The 23250-nt window shown below is 43.0% G+C and overlaps 1 protein-coding gene across 1 annotated transcript in view; it reads right to left on the bottom strand.

The window, feature by feature from the left end:
• Window positions 1-4006: 4006 nt before the first annotated feature.
• The window catches only part of LOC138580956 (perforin-1-like), a 145842-nt gene continuing 126598 nt past the window's right edge, over window positions 4007-23250 (bottom strand). The window contains exon 3 of the mRNA XM_069651913.1: window positions 4007-5406. Within this exon, the coding sequence (XP_069508014.1) occupies window positions 4323-5406 (1084 nt within the window). The 3' untranslated portion in view covers window positions 4007-4322. The remainder of the gene's footprint in view (window positions 5407-23250) is intronic.

The following is a 23250-nucleotide window of genomic DNA, read 5'->3' as shown; positions in this document are numbered from 1 at the left end:
GCTAGCCAATTCTCACTAGTGGGTGTCAATCATTTAAACAATAGATTAAATTAGCTGTACTTCACTCTAAGGCCTCTGTCCTATAGAATAGTATAGGATTTACCAAAATGTTTACATTACAAATGTCACCCATCTTGGAAACACCTCCAAGGAACATTGCTGTTCAACTACAGACTTTTATCATCTGTCCTTGATGAGGCTGCATTTACCATGAGGTCTGTGTCCTATGAATTACATGGGATTTTTCCAAATGTTTTCTTTAGATTATAACATATACACACCACACATTATATTTGCAGCCAGTTAGCATCTGCTTCATATGATTGGCATTCATAAGCAAGCTGTTGTTTATTTCATGACATCAGATCTTCAGGAAGGCAGATTTTTGAAATGTATGTTTACATTGGTTATAAAAAATGGGAATTATTTTCTATCAACTATTTAACTTAACTACCCATGTTACAATTTAAAAGGACATTATGTGAGATAATGCAAAGACGGTTTTCATAAATTACAGTGTGAAATGAATCTCTTCAAGATAAAACATTGTTTTAACAAACAACCTGGCTATATTTTTGCATCCTAAGTTCTTCGTTTCATAATAAAATGAGAACAGCTTAATAATGTCCTTTCAGCATGCACTCATTTTGGTATAAAGCACAAAGCAATGTATTCACAGTGCGATGTGGAAATGAGCAACACAAAATACAAATGGAGGAGGTCATGCTCTTTGCAGTCTGCATAGAGAAAAGATTATCTGAAAAGTAACAGAGCTTTCTGGTTATGCAAACACTTTCCATGTGTTTTTTGCAGCAGACTCGTGATTACTTCACCAATGTCAAATGCAAAAAAAAAGGTTTCAAAAATGATGTGTGTGTTACCTGTGTTTTCAGACAAGACAGGACTACCTCAATAGGTCTAAACTCACATATGTACATGCATCTCTCTATGTGTTAGTTAAAATGTGTCATAATTAGTAGGCATACATGTACATAGGTTCCAGGTCTTGAGAGCCTGCCTTAGATTGTTGAGCTTTTCGATCACAGGTATATTTTTATACAATATGCAACATTCTACACCCACTCCCCTATAACTTTGGAGATTTGGAGATAATTGGGAAAAATGTGTATCTCTTAAAATATATAATGCACTGGGGAAATTGAACATGTTGAATTCATTGTCCTAATGTGTATATCACAGTGATATTGATTTTATTAATCTCGCACATTCACATCAAAAATTTAACTCACAAAAAACAAAATTGCCATTTTATATTAGGTGTGGGTTTACCTCTGCCTTTGCAGTCATGGGAATGATGAAAGCCACACCTAGTCACAAGGCTGGGGAGGAGCTGTAGAAGATATAATAGCATGCATTCAGGGAGCGGAATAATAAAGAGGGAGGTTAATATTGAAGAATATTCTTGGAGATGGCTGGGAAGAACTGAGAACTGGTGACTGATTGGAAGGCAGACTGGAGAGATGAGCAGACGTGGGTTCCAAGCAGCCAGCAGAGCAAGAATGACCTTGCTGAGTGCAGTTGCTCCAGAGAGAGGATCCAAGCAGATTTTCCCAAATGAGAAGCCACATTTAAAAAGGTAACTAAAACCCCAAAGTAACTCCAGATTGTGCCAATAGGCTATCCATGGTAACATCCTGGGAATCAAAGGGGCAGGGAATTAAAGGGAAATGTTAATGCGACAAAGTTCCATTGACCTGTATCTCCCATTTACATTGAGTACAAAGTGAGATGTCATTTTTTTTAAACCCAATGCATTTTGTGTTGAGAGGCACAATTTAAAATACAGCATTTTGGTGTAACTTAAAAGCAGAGTGCTTTTGTAAGAATAAACATCTTTAAATAGAATCATTGACTCATGCTGATACAAAATCAGACAGGCCATAGTGTATTGCTCACACACTATTGTCTAACACGATGTGAAACTGTTGTAGGTCTACTCATACATTAGATGGTTGCTCAACCAAAATTAATACAAATAATTGTTTCTATTAAATGAAAATCATGCAGTGTTAAACTCTGCCGGTCTCTTATTTTTTAATGCACATTCAGACTCACGTGTAATATGAGATGGCATGTAGACTCAAAACTGCACAAATAGGCACAATAATACATTAACTTGCTTAAATAAGGACCATTCCCTAATTGGATTGGGACTGGGGAAATGTACAAAGTTAACAAAAAAATGGTATCCCAACCAGGAAGTTATTTGTATGTGAAAAGTGAATCACTTCTATTTTAGCAAAGGTGTGAGAGTCTTAGGTGTTTATTGTTCACTGCCTGTCTCGTTGGACCCAGTAATCTCTAAATGTTAATTGCAAGAACAGGTATGCCTTTAAACTTAATTCAATCACAAAATTACATTTTTGTCCATTTGACTCATGTTCATTGAGTATACATTGTCAAAATATTTAACCAAAACAAATTGTTAATAATACAAAAGTAATACATCATCCAAAGAACATTCAAAGATTATGGACGCTTCAAATATATATTCTGAGAAGACTGCGCACATGTGTATTCAGAGCAAAATGTGAAATCCCTGAGAGCATTATTTTTATGAATTCAAGCCTGTGCAAGTAATATGCAAGCTTGCCATTGTCTATATTTAAATGACCTGCACATAGCCAATATATTCACAACTCCCAAACTTATATATTAGAAGTAAGTTAAATGAATGTAAGATTGAAATATTATTTATTCAAATACATTTTCTCCAATGCCATACTTGTTTTGATACTGGCAAAAATGAAAAGTTTTGAAACATTTAAAATTATGTGAACACACTTGTCAAAAAGCTGCAATATTATCATTGAAGTAAATTGTTTGCCTGGACAGAAGCAATCTAAATGTCTAGAGTGCCTAGAATATTTTAAACTGTAATATATATGTATGATTATGGAATGGAATGCTTGCGTGAGAACCAGTATTGAGATTCATGTATACAAGTGAAATTCATTTGACTAATTGTTCTTGTATCAATAACATTGTGACGATTTCCTTGGTGTAATACTAGAGACCTCCTTTGGTTTAAGTTGACTCTATTCTTTTGAATCAATTTCGAGTTTTGAAAATATACTATCTGTTCATTTCCCAGAATTGGGGGTGGGACTGTAACCAGGGGGACATAGAATTAGGCATGTCACCCTAGCAGAATCCATAAATAAAGGCAATAAATATTTCACAGGTGACACACTCCTCACCGGATCCCAGAAAGAGAGGGTGAACACAGTTCACTGTCGAAGACCCATCACACTGTAGTTAATTAGCCACTGCCAGAAACTGCCACTCTCAGCACTACCAGCACGATGAATTCCTGACTCTCCTAATTGTAAGCCGAGGTAAGGGTGAGGGGGCAGGTTTAGTCGGAGAGCAGCTGTTTTCTTGCTTTTGGTAAGGCCAGCTAAAGAAACCCTATCTGTGTGTGGTAGTTCTTGGTAGATATCATCCTGCATCAACCTCTGGCATTCAAAAGCAAAATGAAAAGGATCCAGGGTTCACTGATGGTACATTCTACAAAAGGCAGACCAAGATTGGCGCTGCTGCAGGGGGGTGTACCTCTGCAAGAAATCTACAGGGCAGTGACATAGTAATTGCTGCATACTTTTATGAGGCATTGCTGCCTGAATGCTGATGCAAGAGCTAATCTGCAGTAGGACATACAGTATTCAGGAATGTATTCCATTAAGGTAGAATGTAAGGGGAAGCCCTTATTCATTATGTATATACAACTATCTACATCATCTGAATCAAGCAAAGACCCAATTCTGAAGAACAATAAGTAATTTGTAGGCCCTCGGCAGTGGTATCATTCACAGATTTACATGCTATGCCTCCTCTTCCTCAGTGAAGCCAGAAGGGTAAGATTCCATACATGCTACATGGCAACTATGTAAATCTGAAGATGGCCTTTTGGGGCAGAGTTTTGAACCTCTCTCTCTTGTTGGTTGGGGCAAAATGGATCAAAAAGAGGTGGAATTTCAAAATGTGTTCTAAACATTTCTGTGATATTTTATTGCATCAATGATTTCCAGTTTGACGGCGGGAAAGTCTTCAAAGTAAGGGAATCTATGAACAATCCCAATACTGGAGAGATACAGTTATAGCTAAGTAAACCATTCTTCTTTATATCAATACCTGTTGCCTGGTATACCTTATCTGTTTCTTTATGGGCACATTATGTTCACTGTGCCTCCAATTGCTTTGCTTTTCTCTTTGGTTTAGCATTGCGGCCATGTGACCCATTCACATAACTGTGATTGAATCACATGGCTACCTTGATGCCTCGCTAGTCTTCATTGTACTCAAATTGGAGAAGGAACATAATCTAGGCACTTCTGACCTCCTAGGGCTGGTCCACAGACCACACTGAACATGAAGTTCAGGCTGCCATGGTTCAGGTAGCAGATATCGTTGTGGGACCCTGAAACAAGCCTCTTCTCGCAGGACCCCAGTCGGTCATCGTCATACCGGTTATCCTCATCCCACACCTCCACTAGGAGAATGCTGGCTTCATGCAGATTCACCATCCCAAAGTCAAAGTGGATTCCCCAGGAGGGATTGTCATTGTTCCACACAGTGTTCGTCCTCATCTCCCTACCCTCGAATGACAGCTTCACGAATGCGTCGGTCCTTGTGAAATGATCTCCCCAGAGCCCATTGGCATGCTGAATCTGCACGGTCAGCTTGGCAAGCCCTCGGCTGGTAGAGCAGCACATGCTGTTGATTCCGTGGCCTCCCGGGCAGGAGCAAGTGCAAGAGTCTCTCTTGCTAGGACTGGAGCCTGGGGGGCATGTGTTGGAGCAGTTCTTATAAAGGGTTTTCTCCAGCACATAGTCCCTAATGGCCATCCTGAGGTTCTCTTTATGAGGTCCTTGGCTCCTAACAAGCTCATGGATGGGTCTTAGAGAGTAAGAAAGGATTCCTGGGTGCTCCTTGAGGCTTTCTATCCAGACATTGAAGGGCCCTGGATCCTGCATATCGGAAAACAGGAGGTCTGCAGTAAGGTGGCCGCCCACTCCCTCCGACTCCCGCTCATTGTATGTCTCATGGAAGCTCCCCTTAAAATGTCTGTTCTTCTTCAGCTCTTCACAGGCACTTATTTCTGCCTCAGCATTACCTTTGCCCGCAACATTGGCAGAAGCCTCCAGATTCAGGCAGTCCTTCACTTCATCCACTGAGACCCCATCCAAGCTCGACTCGCAGGACTTGATTGCAGTCACGTCTCTGATCTTGCCACCTAAGAACAGCTCAGTGATGTAGTGGGTCCCGTAGGTGTCCACTACCTGTCTGTAATTAGCCCAGGTGTTCCTATCATATGTGGCTGGGAGGCCCTTCACCGCCTGGTAGAACTGGTTTGTGAGAGGAGGCCTGTCTCTGGTCCGGAATCTGTCCAAGGAAAAAAGCACAAGAAAGAGTTACGGTTCAATAAGGTTATTTACAGTATTTGATTTGGGGAACGTTCATGATATGCATGGGTTGCTTTGGGATGCAAGTGATTTGGCCCAATGAACAGCAGTGTTGCTTACAATGGATAGTGTGTGAGGATGAACTTTGTCACAGGCATATAAAACATCAGACTATGACTGACTGTATAAGCTTCCGACTCACATTAGGGTGGATGAGCTACTCAGAGGCTTGGACAAAAAGGATTTTTTTTTTATTTCTATCTTATGTGTTTGCCATTTGATGAGAGAATTACATTTGTTCTTGTTTGCAATTTTATTAACTTTCATACAATTACACAAGTACCTTGGGCTGATTTGGAGTGTGGAGTGTACAGTAAATAAAATCCTCCAGGTTTCCACCAATGGAAAAATTACTCATTTAAAGTTTTGACTTCATGGCTTTCCATCCTTGGATTCCTAGAGGAAAGCTGGCCGACAATCCACTGGTCTACATACAAGGCAATGGAGACAGACATTCTGACAGCTTCTCCTGGGAATCCACCAGTGGAAAGCCAGTCTAAAACTCTTAATGACGTATTTTTCTACTGGCGGAAACCCAGGGGTATGGGGGAGTTCATTTCACCCCACACATTAAATTTGCCCCATGGTGTTTTTAGAGCTAAGGTGGCCTTTTCTTATCTGTTTAGATAAGGAGGTTGGAATCACCCCTGTTAGTGTTTGATTTCTGGTACGTGCCTGCCCTCTTGTGTTGTCTGTATAATGCGCCCTTAAGCCTCTGGGTCAGTGGTGCGCAATATAAATGATAAAACTTAAACATAAACATTTTTGGGCTCCACGCTGCGTGTCTGCACTCCAAATCTTTAGGTTTTGGCTCTTACTAGTGCAAAAAGCTATTGTTTTAGATAGTGGAAGATGGCAATATACCAATGTACATCCACTTTAGTGGTGTATCCCTATTCGGTCCTTTTGTATTTGTATGGCCTTTTGGTTTGTTGAAAAGGTGAATCTTAGTTACAGTAAGATGCTTCTCCTTCAATGGTATGTGATTGGAAAGAGATCCAGATGTCCAAGGCTTTTCAGAACAGTTTTTGCTGTGATCTAGTTTTTTTTTTCTTTAGGGTGTGCTCTGGATTTTATACTGTAATTACTGCAATTGCTTGTGAATTGTATTGCTTTCCTTTACATATGGGCCGGCCTGGGCCGGCCTGGGTCAATTCTTGCCTGACCCTCAACTCAGGTCAGTGCCTGCCCAAAGCAGGGCCAGCCACTAGCCCCTCTAGCTGTCCACACCTGTAAAAATAAATAAATAAAAATAAACCAGGCTCCTGAAGTGCCGACAGCACCTCAGGAGCGTGCTCGCCTGACGTCCTGTCCCTGTAACCTGTCTGACATCCAGGCCTACTCCAGCCACTCATATATTGGCTGGCCGTGATAAAAACAGGAAGTCAGGCAGCCTGGACAGGAATTTAGGCGAGTGGGTTCCTGTTGCACAGCAGCACATTTTAAGGTACGTTATCAGCCCTTTACCGTCCCCCACACCATCATTCTCCTTCCCAGCCAAGGGCCTTTCCTGCACAAGCACATCCTGACTCGCCCGAGTGCCGCCAGTCCCATTTCTCCAAAAAACATCAGTGCGACCCCATCGCCCCCTCTTCCCGAAACCCATGGCATGGCCTTTCCTGGCCTCCATGCTCCTTAGTTCTGTTTTCTCTGCTTTTCTCAACTCCAACCACTCACACCTCTATTATTGGCCCCCAACCACTTTGCTCGGCTCTCCAAACTCCCTCACACTGCTTTGCTGGTCCCCTAGCCCTCTTGAATCCCATTGATTGGCCCCTAGCACCCTTGCATCCCTTTGCTCGGTCCATAGTCCCCTTGCACCCCTTTGCCCATCCCCTAGACCCCTCCCACCCCTTCCCTTAGCCCCCTGTAACCCCTTTACTTAGACCCTAGTCCCCTTGCACTGGTTGTCTCTGCCCCTAGTCCCCTGACAACCCTTTTCTCAGTCCCCAAACCCCATCATACCGTTTGTCACGGCCCCCTGACCCCTCACATACCCTTTTCTTTTCTTTGTCCTGCCTCTTTTCTACATCACCAGCCCCTGACACAGCCACTCACCACCCCCACTCCCCACCCCCCGCCCTCTCCTCTCTTCTGCGCATCAATTCACCTGGCTCTGCTAGTGTTTGGCCCTAAGAGCCAGGCCGGAGCCCCTGGCTCGGCTCTGGCTCGACCCCAGAGATCCCATACTCTCCCAGCTCCAGTATGAAGTTTGTTTATGATTTTTTTAAATTACTATTATGGGAGAAGCTTTTGAGGATCTATGTCAGTAGGTTGCTTACAAAAGGACATAACTGCTGATTCGACCACAAATAGCACAGCGAGTAAAGCTTTTGTTTTGTTCTGCCCCTGTGCCGCTAGTTCCCACAAACCTCCTGGTATCTCAGAAACACAGACATTAGAACATAAACAAACTCAGTGCCACTTTCCAAATGAGGACTTGGTACCTCGTGGAATTAAGGAGGACCAACCACGACTACTATATATAGATTTGACTAATATCCTGGGAACCTTAGGTACTGATATCGTATCCATGAAGCAGGATATCAGAATGATAAAATCTACATTTGACACAAAGCCTTCTTCCCCTCAGCCTAACATCTCGTCTGTATCTCCTGATAGTCCGTCTGAACTCTTAAAAATTATCGAAGAGCAGACGGCAGATGAGGAGAATAAGGCTAAAAGTGATAAATCTTCGTTTATCTCAAGACGTATTAAGAAAATGCATTTGAAAGCCAAAAAACGAGCTGAGAAACGAAGAAAAGAGAAACAAATGTTAAAATCCCAAGATCAGTTAAGCACTGAAGGTGAAAAGATCGATTCAGGAATCAAGCATGAAATACCTCCCCAGCAAGAATATGCCATTATAGATGTAGATCTGCTTTCGGAAGAAAGTTGTGCACTACTAGTACATCCATTATCCCCGAAAATTATCACAAAGAAATAATAAAAATAATGCCAAAGATTTAACAAAAATGACCAAAGGGGTCACCAAATTGACCAATCTGGGACTATCTGAAACGGCTATCAAAAATAAATCTAAGAAAATGTTACCCGGAATTGGGATTAGGGATGGGGATTCCATGACATCTAATGATGAATCTATAAAAACTCAAAATGACTTGGGGCACTACTTCCCATCAAAGGGCCTAAAATCTACTACTAAGGCAGGGATTATAATTACTAGGCAAAAAATTGAAGAAGAGAAAAGCACCATAACTGCTTCCTCGATACCTAAACCTTCAAGTCTTACAACTGCTCCATCATATGCGGATGTATGTTGTCCTGACTTAGTTACTATAAAACCAATCCATCCTTTTACTGGGAACAATTACGTGATTATTTGTGGTCCAGGAAAGCATACAGATCTTAGTCTGGCCACAAAATTAGACATAGCACCTACTACCCCAGTACATAAGATGGATCAGGAGTCGAGGAGTGATGAGCGAACTATTGCTACTAAGCTAAGTCATGACTTAGGACCAATAATGCCATTATCAAAATCATTTTGCCCGTGGAGCAATGCACAAACTCAAGTGACGAGTGATGAGCGAAGCAATGCTGCTGATTTAAACCAGAAGTTAGGATCTACATTGCCAGCACCTAAACTATCTGGCCTTGGGAGTAATGAGCAAACCCAAGTTAAGCCATCGGATACATTATCACTTACTGGTATGATCCAAATCTTAAATTCTGCAGTCGAAAGTGGTGCTCTGTCTTCAAAAGCACTAGCAGGAGAATTTAATTTATCGGAATTGAAATATCCGGAGCCAAGCGTAATGAATGAATGCCAACTAGGGACACGTGCTGGCGATCACATCTCCAACCAGACTACCGTCTATAACAATCAGAATCTTGCCCCAGTACCTTTAGCCTCATCGGAAATAGCAATCCCTAATTTAAGCTTGGCAGCTGGTAACTTATCTTCTGGCGAACAAAGGTTTAAACAGGATACACCACCTAGAGAAGAGCTTAATATTATAGGACTGGAAGGTGAGTCCGAAGTCTTGAGGGGTAAACGTATCAATAGAACTCACCTTTTAGAGATATTAGTGAAGATACCACCATTGCGTATGTTAACTACCACGGACTTCGAACAAATTGCTTTGCCACTAGAGAATAACTATAGAATGCTGGGTTATGTAGGCAATTCTATGGTGTTGAAATTGATTTTGAGTTATAGAACTGAATTGAAGAACATGGGTTACAGCCTGCACACTTTCAATTATGAATCTGATGCTCAAGAGTTCCTTCATAAACCTATTCCAATACCAACAGTGATCCCTTCTGACCCATCTGGAATAGCCATGGAACAAACCTGCATATCTCAGATCATTGCCATGACTGCCGGCAATCAAAATTTAGCATGGATTGAACCGTCAATGCGTTCTATCTCTTCTTTTAAAAATCTTTCGTCCTCAGCCTAGCAAATAAAGCAATCAAGTTTAAACCTAATATCATGGAACTCATGTGGCTACCATGCGCTTCAAAGTTGGCTTTCTTCCTTCCCCAATAATGATAAACCAGATATCATCTTCTTACAGGAGACAATGTGTACCTTTGATTTGATTCTAGATGAATATTGTACGATTTGTAGCCATGCTAATAGGGGTACTCTGGGGCGCCCAATGGGAGGAATTGCAATAGGTTTAAATGCAAATTATCTGAGATTCATCTTTCATCCCAGGTGGTGGCAATAGAAATAGGTCTGGGCAACAATCCCCAGGATTGCCTATACTTGTTATCACTCTACTGGAATCATTTGAAAGTATCCTTAGACGTTATGTTTGACGACTTAGATCTTTGTTTGGAACATATTCATGATTTCGCAGCTTCACCCAAGATTATTATAGCTGGTGATTTTAACTCCTTATGTTGTTTGAATAATATGGTGATGAACTGCAATGTTAACTTGGGGAAGTTGGAAGCTAGGAACAGGGGTACGAAATGGATTGCCTACTTTGATACATGGGAGATATCGCTTGTGAACTATCAGATAGACAGTCCCAACCACGCATGGAGTCGTGGTATTCACACTTCCAAGATAGATTATTTTGCAATTTCGAATGATCTGATACACTTAGTTTCACCGGTGCTGATCCATCCAATTAACCCGAGTGATCATGCTCCCATTCAACTAAATCTAATGTATACACATGCTTGCTATAGAATAAATCATTTGTTGCCACTATATGAAATTAATCGACCTAAACTTTCTGTGAGATGGAACTTGGCATTATGTAATCGAATAGCAGAGAAAGTCAGTACTGAGTTCATTAAAATATCACTATGTTGGGATCTCAGTGTCTCTTTGTTTGACAGAGGATGAAACAATCGGAATAATTAGCAAAGCTATACAAACTGTTAAAGGTAAATCAACTTTGAAGGATTTACTTCATATTAATAAGTTTGACCCTGCTATACAGCTCCTAAAACGGAAAAAAACAAAGAGTTGCGCACTGTTAAGAAGCTTGTGCATAAATATGCTCAGATCAAATATGAAAAAAATTGTATTCTACTGAATTTTAAAAATGAAACAAGAATTCTGAAAAAATTAAATCGAATAATGTTAATTGTGAAATTGTGCGCAAATTATGTAGACATGACTCCAGGTATATTTGGTCGATTATGCGTAACCCCACTTGCTCTAAGGTTGCTACTAATGTGAATATTATCCCGGCTAATATATGGGCCGCATACATAACAGAGAAATTCGCTATGCCAACGCGATTTAAATTTGATGCCCCTGTACTAAATTCCCTTACGAAATGGGATACTTTGAAATGGTCTGAAACAGACATTATATGGGCAATTAATAAACTTTCTCAATCAAATGCCCCCGGCCCTGATGGCATACCTTCGTGCATGTATAAAGCCGAACCAATTTTATGGGCAGCGATATTGAAAATTAAATTTGATGTGATTTTTAAAATCGGTAACATACCAGAGCAATGGGGTACGTCTATAATCGTACCAATATATAAGAGAGGCAATGCTCTTGAACCACAGAATTATAGACCTATATCGCTTATTAATATATGTGTGAAGATTTTTGCAAGCCTTCTTCTGTACGACTTGGAAAAGTGTATCGCCACTAATGATATTTTGGCAAAATCTCAGATAGGCTTTAGGAAGTCAAAGGGCACTACACTGAACGCTACATTGATGTCCCATATCATTTCTAGTACAAAAAAGAAAGGAGCATATCCGATCTACATAGCAAGCATTGATCTATCTTGTGCCTTTGATTGTGGTATAAGGAACATACTATGGACTAAACTAATACAACTAGGAATTCCATCAGAAATAATATACTGGTTAATAATGCTGCATTCCAACACTGCATATAAAGTAAAATTATCCAGTGATGGTGCAATCACGGAGGCCATTAGAACTCAGATCGGTTTAAAACAAGGCTGTAATCTTGCAGCTATGCTTTTTAATCTTTACATCTGCGATCTAGATCGGATTTGGAAGGACCTGGGGATGTATCCTGTTAGGCTAGGCGCAATAAGATTACATTGGTTGGCATTTGCCGATGACCTGCTTATAATGGACACTACTCCATCTGGCCTTCAAGCGAAATTATTTGCTTTTGAGAAATATGCCTTGGATTTAAATCTTGTACCAAATGTCAACAAAACAAATATCCTTATATTACATGCTAGTAGGAAATTAAAATCATTTAGGTGGAAAATGGGCAATCTTGCAATACAAATACAGTCTGAAATGTGTTATCTTGGCTATCAACTAAGCAGTAATTCTTCAATTAACATCTGGAAGGAAAGATTGAACAATAAAGTACGCCCATTAAAGAGCCAAATGAAGATCATCTTTACAAGATACTGCCAATTTTCCTTAAGACCTATGCGTGACTATTTAACCATGAAGGTTCAAGCGGTTTTGATTTATATTCTTGACGTGTGTCCTTTTGACTTATGTGAATACTTAGATATTATGCAAGGACATATACTTAAAGATGTTTTAAATATTGCAATGTCTATCCCAAATTGCATGATTAGGCACGAGCTAAGCTTGATTTCTCTATCATGCAGACTGGTATGGCGTCTATTATCAAATTATGCGAAGATATTAAATCCGCCTAGAAATTGTCTATACCAAGACTTACAACATGCGATGGAAACTAACTCAGTAGCCACGATTAAGAGCTTTGAAACGCTAATGAATGTGATACTAGATAGACTTAAAGTAACTTCAGAGGATTTGTACTTATGTCCTGCCTTTGTTAAGAAAAAACTATTTGAGGAGGATTGGATCCGAAACAATTGACCAAATGAAGTGTTATTCTACATACTCCGAATGTGCTAAGTTTGCGCGGAAACAAATTCCATGCAATCTCTATGTTAATCTATTTCCTTGTCCGATTATTAGGAGATTGTACATACGTTTTAAATTAAATCAATTCCATACAAAAGAACGGTGTCAGCATTGGGCAGGAAAAGCAATGTATATGCAAACAACGCAATGTAGATTTCCGGTATGGAAAGAACCCTATGAAACCTTAAAACACTTAGTATTGCATTGTGGTTACTTTAAAGGTCTACGCACGTTCTATCTGGCTAAATTTGTTACTATCGAGTTTACTGACTGTACCGCATTTCTATGGGAAAGACTCATGAACGGCGCACACTACCCATTAATTTTAGCCTTGGGTAATTTTTTAAAAATCATAGAAACGGAACTCACAAGATTTGAAACCCAAGAAAAAATCAATTAACAAAGATGTACGATTTTAACTTTCAAAACTTTTGTAAAGTATATACTAATTAGAATGCGTTACAAATCTATTGTAAGAATATATGTCTTGCAAATGGACAATAATATGAAATGACAAAAGCTGCACATTTTAAATGTATTTTACGATTTTGTATATGTAAGATGTGTTTAATATGTGTTTAATATGTGATAAATACGATGCAATTTTGTAAAGGTTTTTTTAACCAAAAACAAATAATTTAAAAAAAAAGCTCCCGGCAGGGGCAATCTCAGCCTTTCATCCTTCCGAGCTCAATAAATGAGCACCACACACCGTGGGTAATAATAAACAGCGCTCAGATACCTGAGTGTTAGTAGCGCTATATAAATGCTAAATTATCATTAAAAGGGCGCATTCTGTAGGTGCAACCTTTGGTAACTGGCCCGCTCTGATTAAATATACAGTTACGGCAAATCCAAGATTTACCAAATGTAGAATTGCAAATTAAAGAAAAACAAAGAGTGATATGTCTAGCAACAATGACCATCCCAGCAGTTGGGTGCCCCTGTCAACAGGAGAAAAACAAATCCATGCTTTTCACAACAGTAAGCTGTACTTTCTTTAGTGATTTGTTGCGGATTTGCTGCTCACCTAAAGCATCATGGCATATGGTCAGCGCAAGACACTAGCGCGAAAGCCCCTCCTATGGACAGCATCTTCTTTTGCGCAATGAAAATATAAGTGATTATGTGTCCCAAGTCCTCAAGGTTCCCCTCTAAAAGAGCAGCAAAGGGATGTAAATGTGGGGGTCCCCAGGGGTTGCAACTGCTTTCCCTGGCAACCTTTGTGCGACTCCTGGGACTGCCTCTGCGGTCCTTGGTTATGGGGGCGGGGGCTCGGATTTTGAAAAGAAATTATTTCTTTTTGAAGTCAGTGACTTAAAAAAGAAGCTATTTCATTTAGAAATATGAGTCCCGCACCCCACCCCCATTACCCCCCCTGCTCCTCTGCTCTGCTGCGCATGACAGGAACTGGAGCTGGTTCCTTGCATGCTTGCTGGAGCATGGGAGTAAGAGGCTTGCCTGCAGAAAAGGAGCAGCGGATTTGGAAAGGTAAGGAAATTAAAACATTTAAGTGTAAAAGTGTGTGTGTGGCTCAGTATATATTGTAATGTAGTGTGTGTGTGTGTGTGTATGTCATGTAATGTGTGTGAATGAGTGCATGATGTATGGGTGGCTGGGGGTGCGTGTGTGAGTGAATGGTGAACGGGTTCCCATGTAAATGAGCAAGTGAATGGGTGTGCTTGTTTTAAATGCCTGGATTACTTACTATTGAGCTTCATTACTCCTAGTCCCACTCTTCCTCATCCCTGTACTTGCCTATGAAGCACCTTACCTCATGATACATATGTACTTGGATGAGGAAGCGGGACATGGAGGTAATACTTGGTCAGGGAGCTGATTTTGGAGGTTTGAGGAGGCTAATGGGTGGGAGAGGGGACATGTGGGAAGGGTGGAGCGGGACAGAGGTGCGCTAAAACATAATGGTCATCAATGAAAAGCAGGCATGACATGTATTAGTGGTTTGACTCGCATTTTGGTACAGCCAGTCTAGTCATCTCTTACTATGGAAGGACATAGCTACTGGACATCTATAATAAAGTAAGCATGGTGTTATTACCTGTCTAGCCATTTCTTACTGTGGCATGGCATATTTTTTGGGCATACATGATATGATATGATAGGTTATTTATTACATAATGAAGTAAGCATCATACGTGTTACTATGTGGCTGGATTAGCATTTTGATGCAGTTAGTCTAGCCATGTCTTATTGTGAATTGACATTTTGTACTGGGCATCTCTAATCAAGCAATCAAGAGAAGTGTAATTACCTGGCTACACTTTTGGGTGCAGCCAGTCTCACTTGTCCTTACTGTGGCATGGTATATTTTTTTCTGGGCATCTGTAATAAAGTATGCATGATAAGTGTTATTATGTAGTTAGCTTGGCATTTTGGGGAAAGCCCATCTAGGTATGTCTTACTGTGGCATGGCATGTTTTACTGTGCATCATCAAGGCTACAGCAGACATGATAAGTGTTGGTACTTGCCCGGCCTACATTGTGCAACCAATTTTGACATGTTCTCTTGTGGAATTGCATTTTTAATAGCAAAGCGGTTAGATAGCTCAGCTGGTTGAGCCCTCACTGGTGCGATCTATGTGTGATCTGCAGGTTCGAATCCTGGGAAGGTCAACTCAGTCTTTAATTCTTCTGAGGTTGATAAATGAGTACCATCTTTGGTTGGGATGATAATTGTATGTAAAAATGTGCTATGCATAGCACTTTGGCAAAAGTGCTATTTAAATAGCAAATCATTATCATGAATCAAAGCATTAATGCTCCTGTGCATTGTTGGTGAGTATCATCGATTGGATTTTTGGATACCGTAATATCGTAACAACTGGCAATGTAGGGGCTCTACTTATCATATAATGGCAAAACCTGACATGCAGCTATAATTTTCATAATATGGATGTAACTGGCCATACAATGCTGAATAGGCATATCAATGACAGTGCCTCGCCCTATGTTGATTATATTTGGTCTAACCCTATCATATCATGACCCCATTCATGACATATGATGTCACCAGGGTTAAGGAACTGATGATATCCAGGTCAAAGGTCCTGTGACATCACTTCCTGTGATGTCACATCCGCTACCCAGGGCATTTTGGTGAATCAACATCATCCCTGGAACAGCACCCTCTTCAACTTGCAGGAGCAGATATAATGAAAAAAATGCCAGCCACAGAGCACTGCCCCTTCGATAAATAATAAAATGTTTTTTTCCAAGGAAACAGTTGTGCAATGAGATTAATGTGCAGATTCCAGGATGCATCACGTTTTCACAATGATGGGGGGAAAAGCTGCGATGCATTTGTTATAAATTATGGTGTTATTCCATGTTTAAATTACATTTTGTATCATATAGCTGGATCCTAATTCGATTGATTTATTAGAATTGTTTCTTTGTGAAACAAGATGTATTTCCCAACTCAGTGGTTTTCGTTTCACTCAAGTCAGAAGGTGAAAGGCCTGAAGGCCTGATTCTGAGGACAGTGCACATCTAGTAAAGTGACGTTCTGCGTCATACATAGAATCCACCACTTTCAATTACACCTCATAGCAGCACCTTACAGCCTGGCAACAGTTCTAGAGGTCACAGAAAGTTCAGAGCAGCCATTGCCGCCTTATTCTGCTCGCCCAGCGTCACCTCTGCGTCTGAAAAAAGGGGCTACACCGAGTGGTGGAAACGGAAATAAATTGGTGGTGATCCCACAAGGGCCCGGCTTGGGTACGGAGTTTGGGGGGGCGGTGTCCGAGGAGGCGGGATTAAGATGGGGCGAAGCTTGCAGTTGACCTCCGATCAAAGGAAATGTCCAAAATAATAGTTTCAAACTAATCAATGTTTAGAATATGTAGACTGTGAAGTGGTAAAGTTGTCCCACAAAAAAATGCGTTGCCCTGAGCCGTATTTAATCAAATGTGCTTCCAATTTCGTAAGGACTCAGATGATGCGTATCCGTTTGAACTTATGTTTAACGAGGCAGATTTTGGGAAGAAGGCAATTGGTGTCACAGGCTCAAATTTTCTGCAGCTACTGTTGCAACCAACAAGTAATTGAAACACTATGCCATTTAGTGGTTGAGTGTCCAGCTTTAATTGGTCTGAGACATAAATACTTTCATGCAAAATGCAATTTTCAAATATTCCATTCCAAAGAAGAAATATGGCTCTATCTGTTAACCAATACGAAGTCCTCTGTCCAGAGTGCGTTGGCCCAATTTGTTAAACATGTGACTCCTTATCAAACGAATTAAGATGTAAAGTTGTATGTGTATTTGAAAACAGTACAAATTATACATTGTCAATTAGGTTTTAATGTTAGGTTTGAAATTGTGTAACATTGACTTTGAATATTGTATAGTTTTTTTGGGTATATGTTTCTTTTTGAAAGGTTGATTCATTCAGCCAAATCAAAATAATAATTTTTAAAAAAATGGTTTAAAACAGCGGTATTTCTTTCATGCCGCTTCTTTTTCCAAACTATATATCAATTCCACTTTAAACCACTTCCATGGCACTGCTGATGAGTTACTTCACTATGAGGAAAATAGTTTTCACCAGTGTTGCTGAGGAAATATTCTTTAAAATGCACAATTTGGAGTTAGATTTTTTTTTAAAACTTCCCCTTCGGTACTATTCAAACAGCGTGATTTCTGTTCACCAAAAGCAACGTTTTCCTTTACTTGAACCTCACCCAGTACAGCTCCTGCAGCTCCCCTCTGAAAGCTGTTGGGTGGCTGCATCCTGTGTGATGTTAATAGGGGTATTTATTTATGCAATGTTTGTCGGATACCTGTATATTTATTTATTCATGCAATGTTTGTGGGATACAAGTATCCGAAAAAGATTGCATAAATAAATAAATAAACGGGTCGTCGGTGAGCACTGTAACTTCCTCTTGTGACCTCTTGCATGGGGTCACCAAAGGAAGTTACAGTTTGGTCATGTGTGCTTTTTTTTTCCTTCTCCCCAGCGCAGAGCAGGGGCTTGGGGCGGCTGACTCTGGCCGGATCCCGAGATCCGGCTACACATCTGGTGCCGGATCTGCCCAATGACCAGCCCTGGCCAACATCACTACAGATGAGGCGTCGTTCTCCTCGGGAAATAGATGGCATTCCTCACAGAGAGTTAGATTTGGCTAATATAAAAGACGATATTTCTCAAACAGGCACAATAAAGGATCATACAAAGTTAGGCCACAACAAGATGGCAAAAGAGTACACGCGTAGGAGAGTCTAGGCTACTGCAAAATATGCTTTCTTTCCACATGGGATGGAACATTTCTACTTTACCGAAGGTGCTGCCAACTATCGGCAATCTCGTGACACTTTCTGTGATGGAGAATGTTATATTTAGGCCAGGGATGCACTGCGCACGGCAACGCAGCAGCGCTCCCTCCGAGTCTAACCACATTTCACATTCATTTTCTTGCCTCCTACCACGATATCTCTCCTCCACTCCTCCCTTCACCTTCAGGTTATAGGTCTGAGGATTTTGACAGAGGAGTGTGGCAGTGCTTAATTTGTGCCAGTGTTTGCCGGTGGGCAACACTGGCACTCTTTTTTGGGCACCGGCACTCAGTGAGGTCAGTTGCAGTCATGCTGTGTCCTCCTTTATTTTACCTAGGGTGACCAGACAGGAGTTTTTTCATTTACAACACTTTCCGAATTTTGAAGTGAGGAGTAGCTCGAACCCCCAACCTTTCAGTTACAAGTCAAAACACTTCCTGACTGTGCCACAGAGACTGGCTTGGACATGACTGTACAGCAAGCCATGTTATATCAATTAGAGCAAACGCCTGTTTTGAATTAACATGCCAAGATTCACAGACAAACCTGCACAAATGAGATCATATATATATATATATATATATATATATATATATATATATATATATATATATATATATATATATATATATATATATATATATATATATATATACATATATATATATATATATATATATATAGAAAGGAGAAGTGCTGGAAATATGATTGGGTGGTGGTTCTGGGGGCTTGTTGGGGGAGGGTAGTAATTAGTGGGCTGCAATGGGGTAGTCTCTCTTTTATGTTGTTGGTCGTCCCGGTTTTTCGTTTTGGAAATCTGGTCACTCTAATCTTACCACGTGTATTAAGCGGGTCGAAATCGGGCGAGGGGTTGGTTTCAAGCCCACGCCTGGGCCAGTCTCGTGCCGGCTCAGGACTGCCTGCAGTACCTACTCTGATCTGCTCTGCATGATCAGGGCCTGCAGGCAGCGAGTCAGCGTGAGACTGACACCATGGCGCCAGGTGATTGTAGGTGTTACACATGAATAAAAAGACACTGCCCCTTTAAGGGCAGCCAAGGAGAAAGAGCGGGAGGAAAGACGGAAAGGGAGGGGCTGGAGGGAGGGGACGGCAGTTGGAGTTTGGAGGTGAATAAAGTTGGTTCACCGCGAATTTGGCTCCGTGTCATTTGTAGGCCTGAGTGCGTGCGTATGAGCGGGGTCCAACACTGGCGACGAAGCCGATGCGACCCTTTGCGTGCCGGCAGCAGTTTGGAGGGCCTGTGAGCCCAGCAGTGTGAGGAGGGCCTGCGCGCCCAGCAGCGTTCAGGGAGGGCCTGTGTGCCCGGCGGATCAGCAGAGGCCCGTGTGCCCTGCTAGGTGGGCCCGTGTGCCCAGCAGTCAAGGAGGGCTCGTGAGCCCAGCAGACCCGGTGGGCCTGTGTGCCCTGCAGTGTATCAGGACCGAAGAGCCCAGCAGTGTGGAGCTCAGCAGTGGTGGCCTGCCAGCAGCAGACCAGCCGACCAGAAGATCGTGGGGCCCGTGCGCCCAAGACTGGAGAGCCCGGCAGTGAGGAGCCCGGCAGCGGAGGACTGCCAGCTACAGGCCAGCCGACCAGAAGATTGAGGGGCCCATACGCCCAAGACTGGAGAGCCCAGCAGCGTAGAGCCCAGCAGCGGAGGCCTACCAGCATCTGACCAGCCGACCAGGTGATCGAGGGGCCCGTGCGCCCGAGACCGAAGTGCCCGGCGGCGGAAGCCAGCCGACAGCAGACCAGCCGACCGGGAGATCGTAGGGCCCGTGAGCCCAGGACCGCAGCGCCCAGCAGTGGAGGTCCCGCGCCCCCTCGGCAAGAAGAGGACCGCGGACGCCAACGACGAGAAGAGCCCGCGAGCCGGAAGAGGCCCACGAGAAGTAGGAAGACCATGAGGGAATACAGCAGGCCCACACGTCACGGAAGAGGAGACCCGCAGGCTCGCGGCATCCACCCTTCAAGTAAGGTGTCGGAAAGGGGTAGCAAAAGGGGAACCCCGAGTCTCCCACCCACGTGACACATTAGCAAACACACCTAAAGGTGACATTTGCCAGAGTGCCGTTCTGCGCACAAGAAGCAGAAGGTGAACAGTGTGCCCCAACACGCGAACCTACACCGCAGCAGAACAAGAGAGACATTGTGCAAAAGCCTACTAGGGCACCCCGAGCATATGAGACGCAGCACTCCACGCTGCACACCAAGAAAGCCCACAACCAGGTGACAACACACGCACACCACCTCAGTGGACGTAGGACCACCAAGCGACACCACTATGTCATCTGCAGACGCGGCAGACCCTAATGCACCACCACCACCACCACCGGGAGCTCCCTTCTCTCATGCAAGCCTAATGAGGAGACCTGCCCCGTTCACGTTAAACCCACACCATGACCAGGGGCAAAGATGGGAAGAATGGATGGAGGAATTTGACGACTTCATAGGTGCCATTGGCACGCAAGAACCTCCCAACATACTGAGCATATTTGCAAATGTCGCAGGGAGAGGGATCAAAAACATTATACGCACAATCCCTCCACAAGATCGCACCACATATGCAAGACTCCTGCAAGCCATTAACGAAAAGCTGGTCATCTCACCTAACCGGGACTATGAAAGATACACTTTCAACTAATGTGGCCAGCTACCTCACGAATCAATAGGGGAGTTCGTAATACGTCTCCAAAGGAAAATATCCAAATGTGACTTTGCTAACTTTAATGACGAAGAAGCCATTAGATTACGCATTATAGAAGGGTGTGTATCCTCGATGTTCCGGAAGCACCTCCTCAAGAAACCCTTATCCCTAAAAGAAGTGCTAGACCTAGCCAGGGTTAACGAAAGAGTGGACATTCAGGCAGCAGCCATTGAGAACCCAAAAAAGGGAGAAACTATAGCTGCAATACATCCCTATGCCCGCCAGCTAAACCCCCAACCAAGGACCAACCAGAGGTACCCGACACAACGAGCACAGGGTGACCGCCAATGCTATCGCTGTGGATTCGGATATCCACACAGAGGACCGTGCCCCGCCATCGGGCAACGGTGCATGAGATGCAGAATGGAGAACCACTTCCAAGTGATGTGCAAGGAACTACTACCGGAAGGGGGATCAACACGCCCACGACCTGCCCCTCGCATAATGGACGCACATAAAGAACAGCATCACCAAGTGGATAGGAACTTACCTCTCGTGCCATCATATCAATGCCCAAACACAGTGAGAGCTCTGGAGGGACTTCAGATTGAACCGGACAGGAAAGACCACGAACTATATGATGCCTATCAGGATGACTTCATGCAGGAACTAGAACGCGAAGACAACCGCAAAGCGGAAGCACCAGACATCCGGGAGCGCGACAGAGAGCCATACCCCTACGCCCCACCACATTATCCACCAGGTGGAAATGAACAGTCTCAATACCTGCAAGACGGCTACGACCGAGAGTATGTATGCCTTCTCAGTGTGGAGGAGGAGGACACTGCGGCTCCCAGAGTAACAATTCAAATGGGAAGAGCCCAAAACAGATTTATCGTTGACACAGGAGCGACGGTAAACGTCATGAATGAAGACATTTATCGTTAAATAGCTTCGGCATACCCCATCCAAGAGTCTAAGACACACATCTTCCAATGGGGAGCAGCCCAACCCATGACATCAAAAGGGAAATTCCAATGCGATCTACGGCACAGAGACATCACAGCAACCGCCACGATACATGTGATAAGAAGCCCAGCTATTGGCCGCTGCCTTCTCAGTTACAGGACAGCTAACGCACTTGCCCTGATTGACCTACATTATGACCAGTCGGAGGTCATTGAAGGACTACCACTACCATGCGAATCTGTCAGGGCAATGATAGACAGACCGTTGGCAAAAAGGGAACTCAAGAACACTTTCCCCAAACTATTCGAAGGAGTAGGAATGTTAAAAGGGCCATGCATCAAACTACACATAGACAAAAATGTCAGGCCAGTTCCACAACACCCACGGAAAGTGGGTTTCCACCTCCAGGAACAAGTATCAAAGGAAATACAACTTCTCCTCCGGAATGACATCATAGAGAAAGCGGAAGGGCCAACACCCTGGGTGTCACCAATAGTAATTGTTCCCAAGGACAATGGTCGCCTTCGCATATGCGTAGACATGCGCATCCCAAATACCGCCATCCAGAGAGAAAGGCATCCAGAACCAGGATTGGAGGACATGCTAATCAGGTTAAACCAGGCGAGATTTTTCTCAAAACTTGACCTCAACCAGGGCTACCATCAACTCGTCCTGGACCCAGAATCACGGCCCATAACCACATTTGCGATGCATAACGGCCTGTTCCGTTATAAAAGATTAAATTTCGGCATCTCATCTGCCGCGGAAATATTCCAAGAGACCATCAGGCGTCTCATAGCATCGGAGACGAATGCACTAAACTACAGTGATGACATCCTGATATTTGGGAAAGATCAAGAACAGCACGATAGGGCTCTCAGAAACATCTGCTCCATCCTACAAGATGCAGGGCTAACACTGAATGAGTGCAAGTGCGTCATTAACAGAACAAGTCTCAAATTTTTCGGACACACATTCTCAAACAACGGAATATCTGCAGACCCGGACAAAATAAAGGCCATCACTGATCTTCGAGCGCCGACGAACACAGCAGAGTTATGCTCGCTATTGGGAATGGCGGGATATTGTGCGCGATACCTTCCGAACTACGCCACAACGAGTGACCCGCTCCGCAACCTCCTGAAGAAGAACCAACCGTTCATATGGGACGCACCCTGCCAGGAGGCATTCAGAGCGATAAAAGAGGGACTTACCAACAACAAACAACTGGCATATTTTCATCCAGACTGGCACACCATCATCACAGTTGATGCGAGCCCGGTGGGACTGGGAGCCATCCTAGCACAAACTGACTCTGCACACAACGGCCACCGAGCCCTGTCACACACGGAAAAAGCCTACTCTCAAGCAGAGAGAGAAAGCCTGGCCGCGGTATGGGCGTGTGAAAAGTACCACCACTTCATCATTGGCCGGAAATTTACCCTAGTGACAGACCACCAAGCCCTCCTATCTATCTTTGGGAACCCCAGGACGAAGATGCCACCCCGCAT

Source organism: Ambystoma mexicanum, chromosome 3p, assembly GCF_040938575.1.
Source record: "Ambystoma mexicanum isolate Mex_15411 chromosome 3p, UKY_AmexF1_1, whole genome shotgun sequence".
NCBI classification, from domain to species: domain Eukaryota; kingdom Metazoa; phylum Chordata; class Amphibia; order Caudata; family Ambystomatidae; genus Ambystoma; species Ambystoma mexicanum.
The sequence above is the reverse complement of the archived record's forward strand: the minus strand, read 5'-3'. Positions and strand labels throughout refer to the sequence as shown.